General features: G+C 45.6%; 1 protein-coding gene across 1 annotated transcript in view; it reads left to right on the forward strand.

The window, feature by feature from the left end:
* FBXL18 (F-box and leucine rich repeat protein 18) overlaps positions 1–10,093 on the forward strand; it is a 17,766-nt gene extending 7,673 nt beyond the window's left edge. The window contains exon 4 of the mRNA XM_010175103.1: positions 9,630–10,093. Coding sequence (XP_010173405.1) covers positions 9,630–9,786 — 157 coding nt within the window. The 3' untranslated portion in view covers positions 9,787–10,093. The remainder of the gene's footprint in view (positions 1–9,629) is intronic.
* The last annotated feature ends 584 nt before the right edge of the window (positions 10,094–10,677 follow it).

Raw genomic sequence — 10,677 nt, forward strand, 5'->3', positions numbered from 1 at the left:
TTTTTTTTTTCCCAGTTTGGAATTTGTGTAGATGTTATGTTTGTGGGGAAAAAACATGGAGAGTGGGTGGGAAGGAGGAGATGAGAGCTGGGAAGGCAAGGCTGTGAGCCTTTCTTTGTTCACTCCCTTTCTTGAGCTGGGGGAATTGATCCATATTCCTCAGATCCCATTAAGGGTCAGAGTTCCTGTTTTAAGCACTATGGAGATGGTCTTGTTTAGGCTGAGAGCAACCAAGTGATGGCTGTGTTTGAACAGGGAGCTGGGGCCAGAGTGACTCTCTTTCTCCCAATGCCTCTAAAAAGAGAGGAAAAAAGTGAGTGGGAACTGGAGAGGCCTCGGGCTGGGCATGAACTGGTAGTTTGCTGCAGGTGGTAGAGCTGGGAGGGCTTGAAAATGCAATGTAGTGCAGTGCTGGGTGCACAGAAGGGTTCACATCACAGGGGAGGCTGGGACAGATTTGGGGAGAACAGGCTGGTTTCAGCTGCTGAGATGTATGGGAAGATGGTGTATATATGGTGTATATATGGGGTGTAGTGATGGGAGCTTGGGTATTAAATCTCCTGCATCACACCAGTGGCTTAAAGCCTGAACTGATACTTCAACTCTTCCCTTTAACTGTAAAATAAGGATAGTATTATGTATTTCTGTCCTGCTGGTTTGAAAAGAGAGTTGTTCTCATGTCTGTTAGTCTTGTGACAGCTCTAAACCAGGCTCTGTGGTGTCCAGCTTTCTTGTGGGCAGTTTTCTGGTTGAAGTTTGCTGCTCTTTGGGACAAACTAGTTTACATATTTAAGACACTAGAAGCTTCTGATTTGGTGCTGCCTGTTTTGCAATGAAACAGAGTAAGCAGAACAGCATTCATCTGGAGCCCTCATCAGCAAACAAGAGGCTTGCAAGGGCAAGGTCTCCTCTGAGCTTTAGAGAAGACTGTTTCCCTCTGGGCAGATAAATCATTGCAGTGTTTTTCTTTATTCTTTTTTCTTCTGTGTGAATGGGAGGGGGAATGTCCTTTATGGTTCAGGGAGAGACTGTGTGCACATAAGTGCCTAGTGGTTAGAGTGGGAGATGTGGCTTGAGTGATCCATATCCACTTCCCTGATCTTCCTCAGATTTCACATGTGACAGTGGTCTCAGCTCAGTTTCTCTCTAAAATAGCATTTTTTTTTCCCTATCACATGATGCTCAGCTGCTGCCACACTACAGATAGCAGCAGATCTAGCGAACACAATGTTTTCCCTTTTATGCTTGGATCCTAACTTTGCCAAAGTGCTCAGCTCCAAGCGTCTGTTGTCTTTATTCAAATAACTTTTCTGTTAAAACCATTGCAGCGATAATTCCAGAAACACTAAAATACCACAATTAGTGGACCCACAGTTGTAGGTTCAAGCGTGACACCAAACTTGTTGCTGTGCAAAGAGGCTTCTTTGCAGAAAAGCGAGATTTCCTTCTCCCTTTTGGGCTGAATTGCTGTGCTGGGATTCTTTTTAAATGCTTGCAAAGAGCTGTGTGTGCAAAGCCGGGTCTGGGAGGACCTTCGAAGAGCTTTCCCCGAGGGTTTCCCGACTGTTATTTTATTAAATAGTCAGTAGATGGAGCTGTGACCTCTGGAAGGTGTCCCACTGCTTACTGATGTCTTGCATGCTAAATAATCATATTTATAAGCCTGTATTTCTCTCTGCCCCAGAAATCTTGCGGGCAAGGAATTTGGATGACTTCAGGATTGCACGGCTACATGGTGTGGTTAGTAGGCACTTTGCAAATGTGCAGAAGTTGCTTTCCTGGTGAAGCTTACAAGGAGAAAACAGGCTGGAAGAGGGGATAGGAAATGCTTTGGCAAATATCCCCTTGGCCTCAAGGACAGATTTTATTTTCCAGTGTGTTCTTTTAGAATTTTGTCGGTTTTAGCTGAAGTGTTTAGATAGCTTCTATCATTCTAATGATTCCAAGGACTCTACAACACCAGACAATACAAGCCTGTGAAAAGTCCTTGAAAAAACACCTTGGAAAAGATCAAGAAAGCAACAATTAAAAAAAAAAAACAAACAACAAAGCAAAATAAAAAATCTCTGAAAGGATGGTGTCATTAGGGATTCTTCATTCATAGGGGGAAAGTGTCAAGGTACAGAGGTGAGTTGTGATTACAGAAATGCAATCCATGTTAAACCGCGGTAGACAGCGTGGTCAGGAAGCAAAAGATCATGGTGCAGCTGAAGTGTGTTTTGGGGAGGTGGGTGGGGAGCTGGGTTCAGCTGCTCACATCTCCCAAAAGTGCTGTTTTAATCTCCTGGGGTCTGATAGCTGTTGAGAGAAGGTGCAGGGGGCTGGGGCTGGCTGGGGTCCTGGCACAGCACCCCCTGAGAGCTGTGGGGTTGGGGTCAGGAGTTGGCAGTCCTAGCTCAAGCTCTCTGCCCCTGTTCCCCTAGCCGTGGTGGCTACCTGTCTCCAGCAAATGGCTTTGCCAAGTGAGTGTGTGACCCAGGTGACTGAGGGTTGACCAGTGAAAGTGCAGAGAATTTTACTGTTTTAGGACAATCTACCTGTTCTGGGCATCCAAGACCCAGAGAAAGAGAAACACTGACTGAACTTCCCTTCCTCTGCCTGTGTCGGGTATGAGCACCGCTTAGTTTGAACTGACTTTCACAGTAGGACTCCTGCCACTTTCCAGGAATAGCTCTTTCAGTCTGAATTAGATCTTATTATTCAAACTTCAGTAGCATTACCTAAATTTCACCCTGCTTGTTCTTGTCCTTTTTTTAACATGAAACTCTTGGCTGGATCTCACCTTTTCTGAAACTGCTGATTCCAGTGGCCCTGTGTGGCTGTGAGAGCCACTGAAGGGATGAAGCACTCTCCTGGGATTCATTTGCAGAAATAGGGCTTCCAGGTGGGAGCATGAGGGTGAAAGTGAGTGTTTGGAAATGAGCCAGTCCCTCTCCTGGCATTTAGCACAGGGCTGAACTATCACAAAGGAATTTTTGCTCACCTTGGAGCTAAGCATTCCTCCTTCCCTTCTTGCTGTTGCCCTGGGTATCCCTGCAGTATTCCTCTTGCCTGGATGCTCATTGTGGGCTCAGCTTCAGAAAAGCCCTTTTGGGTGATCCTTGTTGAGGTTAGATTGTGTGGGAGGGGGCTGTTAGGGCAGCAAGTGAGTGCAAGATCATCTTTGAATTCAGGAGAGTCCTCCAGCGTCCCTCCTGTGCTGCCCACCTGCCTGCTGCAATTGTATTGACACTGCAAAAAGCTGGTATTGCCACCTAGGGCTTCTTTGAGATTTTCAAGCTGTCTTTTGCATCCCTTCCACCACCTTCTCTTCTTTCTGACCTTGAAAAAAAGTCCCTCTCAGGCCACCACTGGCTTTCCTGGATCCCAGAGCCAGCAGGGTAGCTGCCAACCCCACTCCGCTAGCCTAAGCATGTTGCGGGCTCGGGTCCTGCGTCTGATTGCAGAAGACTTAATGTATCGCTAGGCTGGTGTAGTGAATCATTAGCATCCTGTTCCAGCTTTCATTGTCTGTTTCATTTCCTGCTCTTAGAAACCCCTGAATCATTCTGTCACAGACTGAATAACAAACTGCATCCTTGTCAGCTTGCGTTACCCAAGAATTCCTTGGCGGGCTTGGCGAAGGCTGACTCTGCTTGAGGTGTGGCCTGGACACCTTTGCATCTACCAGGGATGTTGTTTATGGGTGGGTTCAAATACTTTACAAGCCAGCACAGCTTGTGGGACCATCCCCAATTTGGCATATTAATGTATCTTCTTTCGGGGGTACTAACATACCCTTTTCTTAAATGCATTCCTGTGGTTGACCCAAATGGCTTGTTCTAACTGCTGGCTCATGTCTTTTGAAGAGAATTCAATCCTGAAACCTTCCTTAGAGGGTAGATGGGTTTGTGCATGGAATAGATTTCAAGGAGTGTCCTCTCTCTCTTGGCTGAGAAATAATATTGGAATAGTACTGTCGTGCTTTCTCTTCATGAGGGTGTAAAAGGCTGAACGGAAGCATTAACTGCAGCTTTAAAGCATTTCCATAGTAAAATAAATCTAATTGAGCAGTTAGTGCAGTAGCTTTTTAATTTGTGGAAAAGATTAGGAAATAACTTTCAGCTTGCTCTGGCAGAGCACTCCCCTAGGACATGTCCGGGCGCTCTGGAATCGCTCTTTGGGTTCTTATTCCCTCCCCCTCTAATTGTCCGGTCACATTTGAGCGATGCAGAGTTCAGCTGGCAAAATAACATCAGAACCTCAGTCTGTAGGCACGTTTGATATAAACCTCAGCTCAGAGGAGAAGTAGCAGGATGTCATTCATGCCTTGCAGAGAGAAACCACAGTAGAGAGGTGTAATTTGCTCTACTCGGGTTGAGTCTGACATGGATCGCTCCTTCCCCGTGACACGATGCAGTGGCAGAGGATGCTGTGTTGGAGATAGTGGGTGAGTTGGCAGTGTTGTGTGTGAATGACATCCAGAGCCACATCTACACCCCTCTGCCTCAGGTTGGAGGCTGTAGTGATGGGACTGAAGGTGAGAGGAAATCGCAGGCCTTGGGAGAATGCCGGTTTGTCCCTGTAGATGTGAGGGGATGGACGACACTCTTAAAGGAAAACATTTTATGGAGGAAATATCTCCTTGTATGGAGTTCTGAGCAACCTGAGCAATCACAACAGGTTTCCTCAGGAGCTTTTGAAGTCCATTTCTGAGGTTAGAAAATAAAGCCGGCTCAGGGCTGGTACTCCAGCAGGGTTGGAAGTGAGAATGACAGTAAGGATTGGGCCTGTTTAGAGTCAGTGTCTGGAGGCTTTGGACCCTTCTTGAGAGGCTTTTGGTGGATAAGTGGGGGCAAGGGTCCTCCCTGCTGACAGAGAAAGGGTCCTGGGGGAATCCCACCTGCAGTTTCTTTGTCATGGCCAGGAGATGTTCTGGAGAAGCTTAATTTTACGCTATTGGCAGCTGCTGTAAGCAAGGGGAGCTTTTGCAGTTCCCTGGTGCTGAGTTCAGTGGAACAAATTCTAAGTGTATGTCTGTCCTTCCCCCAAAAAAATGAGCAAAGTGTGTGCATGTGTGTTGGGTCATGCCACTTGTCAGCTGCTCCAGCTTGTCCTGGCACTTCCTCTGTTCGTGCTTCAGGGATGGGATTTTCCAGCCTGGCTCAGGTAACCTGGCTAAAGTTTTCATGGCAGATGCCACATTTCAATTTTCAGATGTGAGCAAGTCTTCCAGTGAAAATAGACTTCTGCTGTGCCTGGCAGAGGATTAACAGGGTTTTTATGTGTGTAGGTGAAAGAGCTGCTTACAGGGCCAAAAGTGAGTTGGTCTGAATTATCTTCTCTTGGGAAACATGTACCTCTGCAGAAGCAGCTCACCAGCCTGTGGGGAAGGCTGAATGGAGGGGGGAGAAGGTGTGTGACTGCAGCAGAGATTGGTCTGCATTTGTGGGAGTTGTGCAAACCAGAGTCCACATCTCTGTCCCTGCTTTGCTCTGTTCCCCCAAGTCAAGCTTTTCCTTTCCTTCCTTACTTTCCTTCTCTAGAGCCTCTTTTCCCATAAGCTCATCTTAGTTTATGGAGTTCAAAAATCTGGCCTCGATCCACTCCTGATACACCGTATTTCCTTGTTTTATCTGGTGTGTGCTGCTTTTGTTGCCAGAGCTTAATGATACCACCTTGTGTGCCCTTATTCCTGCTTGCCAGCTTCTGTGCAGTGGGATGTGCTGAAACATCTGAATTTGGCAGAGGGCTTTTCTTAGGTTTCTCTGGAAATCTCAAGGGGAAACACATTCTTCAGTCCCAAATGCTTACCTTTCCTACAAGTAAGGGAAGGTAAGTTTGAGGAGCACCTAACGCAGCAGAGCTGTTGTCTTCTGGGGTGTGTGGTGCAGAGTGTTGCAGGGGAGCATGATCCAGCGTTGGAGGCTGGCTGGTGGGATTCTGCTGTGGCTCTGGGCTGCCCTTTAGCTCTATCAGCAGGTGGAGTTCTGGGGACTCACTGGTCTCTCTGGAAAGGTATGTCTGAAAACACACACTGAGAGTGTTTACCAGGAGATAACTGCATTCATTCCAGGGAGTGACTCTCTTGTCTTGCTAAAATCGAGGAAATCTGATCAAAGTGCAGCCTTGCTTCAGACTCTTTCTCTTTCTTTTTGACTTTGTCCCTGACCTACATATTGGATCCTGCCACGCTGGTTTGAAGTAATTGAGACCATAGTGTTAGGCTATTTACCAAGCTGTTCACTTGAAAATAACCTTACTGTGTCCAGTCCACACCTGTTCTGGGATAATTTTGGAGGGAAATAACAAAGCACCATTAACCCTTTCAGCCACATGCAGCCCGTTCAAGATCTAACTGTAGAGTGAGGTTATACCTCTGCTGGTACCAGGAGAAATTTGTGATATGGGGTGTGCTTCACTGTTCATTTCCCAGCTCCACGGATGATTCCAGCCAGCTGCTGAAGCCTGACCCACTATGTGTCCACATCCAAATGAGGACACTTCAGAGACCTCCTTGTAAAAGTTCCCTCTGGGTGGCTGTTGGTTTGGTGTTGAGTCTGCTGGACCAGAGGCTATGCTGGAAAATGTGTGTGTGGGGGGGGTATTTTCTTTGTTATCCCAGTGGTTGTTTCTGATTAAAGGATCTTTTTTGAAGGGGCTGCTAGTCAGTTCCCTAGAAAACTTGCTTTCATTTAATTAATCGTGATGAGTTTAGTCTGGAGGTTTTGTAGGAGAGAGCAAGCAAGCATATCCTTGGCTTCTTTCCCTTGGAAAAAAAAAAGCAGGGTTTCATGTCTGAAACTGCAGCTCTTTTGTCTCCCCAGGTCGACATCCTTCTCTGTCCTTCGGGTTTTAATTTTACAAGCCATGTGCTTGCAGAGGTAGATCCAGTTTGAAGTCCATCCAGGTGTGGAATGAGGAAAGAACCGTCAAGAAGATTACAGGAGCTATTCTGCAACTCATTAACTCAATCTCTTCCCCTTCTTGTTATCTCCTCCCCATGCCTGGGGCCTTTCGAACTAGTGCTCTAAGTGCTTCTCACTTAATCTAGCCCACCTGGACAGGTGTATGAAGAAAGGAATTGCCTTCCGGGGAAGGACTAAAGGAGCATAGATTGCAGAGGGAGGCTGCTTTTGGGAACTGCTAATCCCAGTTTAACATTATGACAGCTGCTCGTTAAAATCAGGGTGTTTTTTAACAGGCAGTTAAAGGAGAGGCTTTGCACGCACATTTAGCTGAGAATAATAGTGAACCATGTGCATTTGATTTTTTTTTTTTTCCTTAAATCACGCAAATTGTACATGGAAAGAATTCTCCGGCGTCAACTTGCTGGGGTATGGAATTTACAAGGTTTGCAGTAACATACAGTTTCCTGTTGAGGGGGGGAGAAAATTACAAAGCTTTCTTTTTTTTTTTCTTTTTTTTTTCTTTTTAAGATCAAGTTCAAACTGCTTATATAAACCCAGCCTCTTTGGAAGGTCTACTTACTGTGTTGGGTTTTTTTTTTTTTCAGTTGTCTTGGTGGCAGATTGTCATGTAAACTTGTCTAGGTTTTCATTTTTATAGCTCCATGTAAAGGCTGCTTATAAACTACAATTTTGTATATGGTGAGAAGGCAGCATGCAGATCTAATTTGGGAGAGTCTATATACAAAGAAAGAAGCAGAGATTTCTTTGCCTTTGGGGAGATGGCTGTTTCTTCCTAGCTGAACTTCAGTAAACTTGGTGTATTAACATGATTTTCTCTGCAGGACTGTGGTGTTGGATAAGAAACATGAAGAGCTGAGGCAGAGGAGGGACTATCAAAGAGACATTTGCTGTATTTTATGTAATTTCACTGCAGACTTTACCAACTGCCTCCCAGATCAGGGGCTGTTTGCTGGTTGATTTCTTGTAGGCAGTGCTGTGCAAGTCAGAAACTGTGCAGCTCCTACGCAAGCCCCCAGATCCACTCAAGGAGCGATGTCCTTTTCTGCCAGCCCTTAGGCATGAGGGGCAGGTCTGTGATACAGAAAGATATAAAATTGCCCCAGGTAGTTTTGTTGCTGGAAATCCTTACTCCTGCAGCTACTTGGCTTCAGACAAATTAGTTTAACCCACCAGGACTGAGCCACTAGCCTTGGAACACGAGTTCTCTGCTACATTTTTGGAAGCTCTACTCCAAATCATTTGTGGATGGGAATATCCTTTCTGTCCCCTGGGAAATGCCAGTCTCTTGTGGTCTTTTCTTCAGCTGGCTGGATTGCTACCTTGGGTTTTTAATGTGTGTTTCCAGCAGCTGAATCTCCATGTGTTCCCTCTCTGTTTGACAGAAATCTGGCCATTTCAGGGCTAGAGATGAGCTGGGAATTTTCCAGGCACGCATCTGTCTAAGAGAAGTTTGAGCAACGAACTCCTCTTTCGACCCTACACAACTGGGTTCAGCCTCAAGGGACTGATGCTGCCAGTTTGACTCTGCCTCCTTTAGAGTGATAATGAACTGGCTCTTGTCACATGGTTTGGGAGGAAGCATCTTGGTGGCACAGGGCTAATAGTCACAAGTCTTTTAATCTTCAGGGTGTAACTCTTAAGCTGTAGCATAACTTCCCTTTACCTCCCAGCTTTAAAAGACTGAACTCTTGTTATGCCACACTGAGTAATACCATTTATTTTCTTCCGCGTTCTCTTACTCACTAGGTTTCTATCATGTAGAGTACCAAGATGGGGACTTGGACTTTTTTTTTTTGTATGGCTCTTTTTACATTGTATAAATGGTTTTAACTTCCTCTGTTCTCTTCCTCAGCTCTGTAGTTCTAACCCCGCTGATCCTTTCTCATTGTGCTATCAGGCCTCTCGCTTGCGAGGTCTGGGATGTGTGCTGGAAGGCAGACCCAGTGGCGTGATGTTGGCAAGAAGAGTTGGGAGGAGAATGCAGAGTTCTCTTAAGAGGGGACCAAAAGACTGAGGCTATAAATTCAGAAACTGGAACCCAAAATTCGAGTGGCAAACAGGGATAGTCCTTTGTGTTTCTGTTAGCATAAATTCCTGTGGTGCCAAGACAGGTTTTCTGCAACTGGGATTACAAAGGAGGCTGCAGTGTGTGTGTGTGTGTGTGTGCACGTGTGTGCCCACTTGAATGCTTATCTGCAGATCTGGGTTTTCTAAACTTGCTTGTGCTCTAATTGCAGAGTGTAGACTCTGCATGCAGAACAACCCAGCCTGAAGTGATAATCCCAGGCTGAGCCCCGAGGGAATGCCTGGCACTGCTCTGGCCTGATTTTCTTAATGGCTCTGCAACTTGCCGATGGTTTGTAGGTGGTTTAAATTGTTATCTCTGAGCACCTTGCCCAGCTTTGGGCAGAGCTCTTAGGATCTCTGGACCTCTAAGAACACCTGCATTTTGTGATTTATTTATTTAGTTTTTAAAACTTCTTCTTCTCTCCCCGTGTTAGACCCAATTTGGGTTTATGTCAGATCAGCAGACTCCCTGAAAAGGGGTCTGTGCTCCTTGCTGACACAGAGGAGAGTGGGAGACCTTGACATCCAGCTGCCTCTCCTGAACAACCTTTCCTTGCCCCCACCACTGCATGATCTATATCCATGCACTCCCCTTCCCTTGCACTGGAGAATTCATGTTTCTCCTTGGCTAATAACCTGTGTCTGATTTAGTTTCCAGGCGGACCGCCCTGCATTAAATGTCGTCATTTTCCCTCTGCTTCATGAGGACTTGACAGAGGTCATCAGAGATGTCCCCATGCGGCACTTGGATGAAATTACCTTGTTTAAAAGCAGAGTGGCCGAGGAACCTCCCAACTTGTGGTGGTGACTGTCACAGCATGGAAAGGACGGTCAGCGTGAACACATGAAATAGCTTCTTGTTGGCCTGGATTCCCCATCTTCAGCTCCTGGCCACCTCACTGGATGCTGTACAATCACTTTAAATAGGTGCAATTGCAAAATAAAAAAAAAAAAAAAGCTGGTCCTTTGCAGTGGGGAAACATCTATTGGATATTGCTTGCATCTGAAAATCCTGTCTCAAAGGCTTCTGGAATCTGATGAGTATTTCCTTGAGGTTAATATGAATTGCTTTGTAATTTTACTGAAGTTAAAGGTAAGAGAAACTGACTTAACGATGCTCTTTCCCCTGTGTTGCCTGGTGTATTTCCTAAGGGCTCCTCTGTACTTTGGCGGTGTGCTTTGTGATATTGGTGGAAATCATTCTTTGCTTCGGTCTATTTTTGGCAAAGTAGAAAGCCTAAGCCAGCTAAGAGGCACAAAAATGTGTTGCTCAATTGAAGTGCATCACATCTTTTCTATGTTACAAATACACATTTGTAGTCACACACATGCAGTCACTGATATTTAAAGGTTTTGGGGTTTTTTTTTTGATTGAGAACTACCACAAGGACTCTTTTTTTAAATTTTTGAATAGCAAATTCAGATCGTTAGCACCTCAACCATGGTTTGTTCTTGCTGATGCTGTTTCCATCAGTTGGTCTGGTGGAAGAAGTTCTCAGCTCTTCTGGAAATCCTTGTCCTAGGGTAGATGGTGCCTACAGTGAATAAGTTGAAGCTCAGATCTGATTTAATTGCAGTCTGTCTTGCAGTGTAGATGGGAATGTCGTGTTCCAGTTCTGTCCTTAGATCCCATGCCCTGAGCTCATGCTAATTTTAGAGATGTTATGAAGTATTTTCACGGTGTGATTTCAGTCGGCTT

This window comes from Antrostomus carolinensis, unplaced genomic scaffold, assembly GCF_000700745.2.
Source record: "Antrostomus carolinensis isolate BGI_N321 unplaced genomic scaffold, ASM70074v2 scaffold36759, whole genome shotgun sequence".
Taxonomy (NCBI): Eukaryota; Metazoa; Chordata; class Aves; order Caprimulgiformes; family Caprimulgidae; genus Antrostomus; species Antrostomus carolinensis.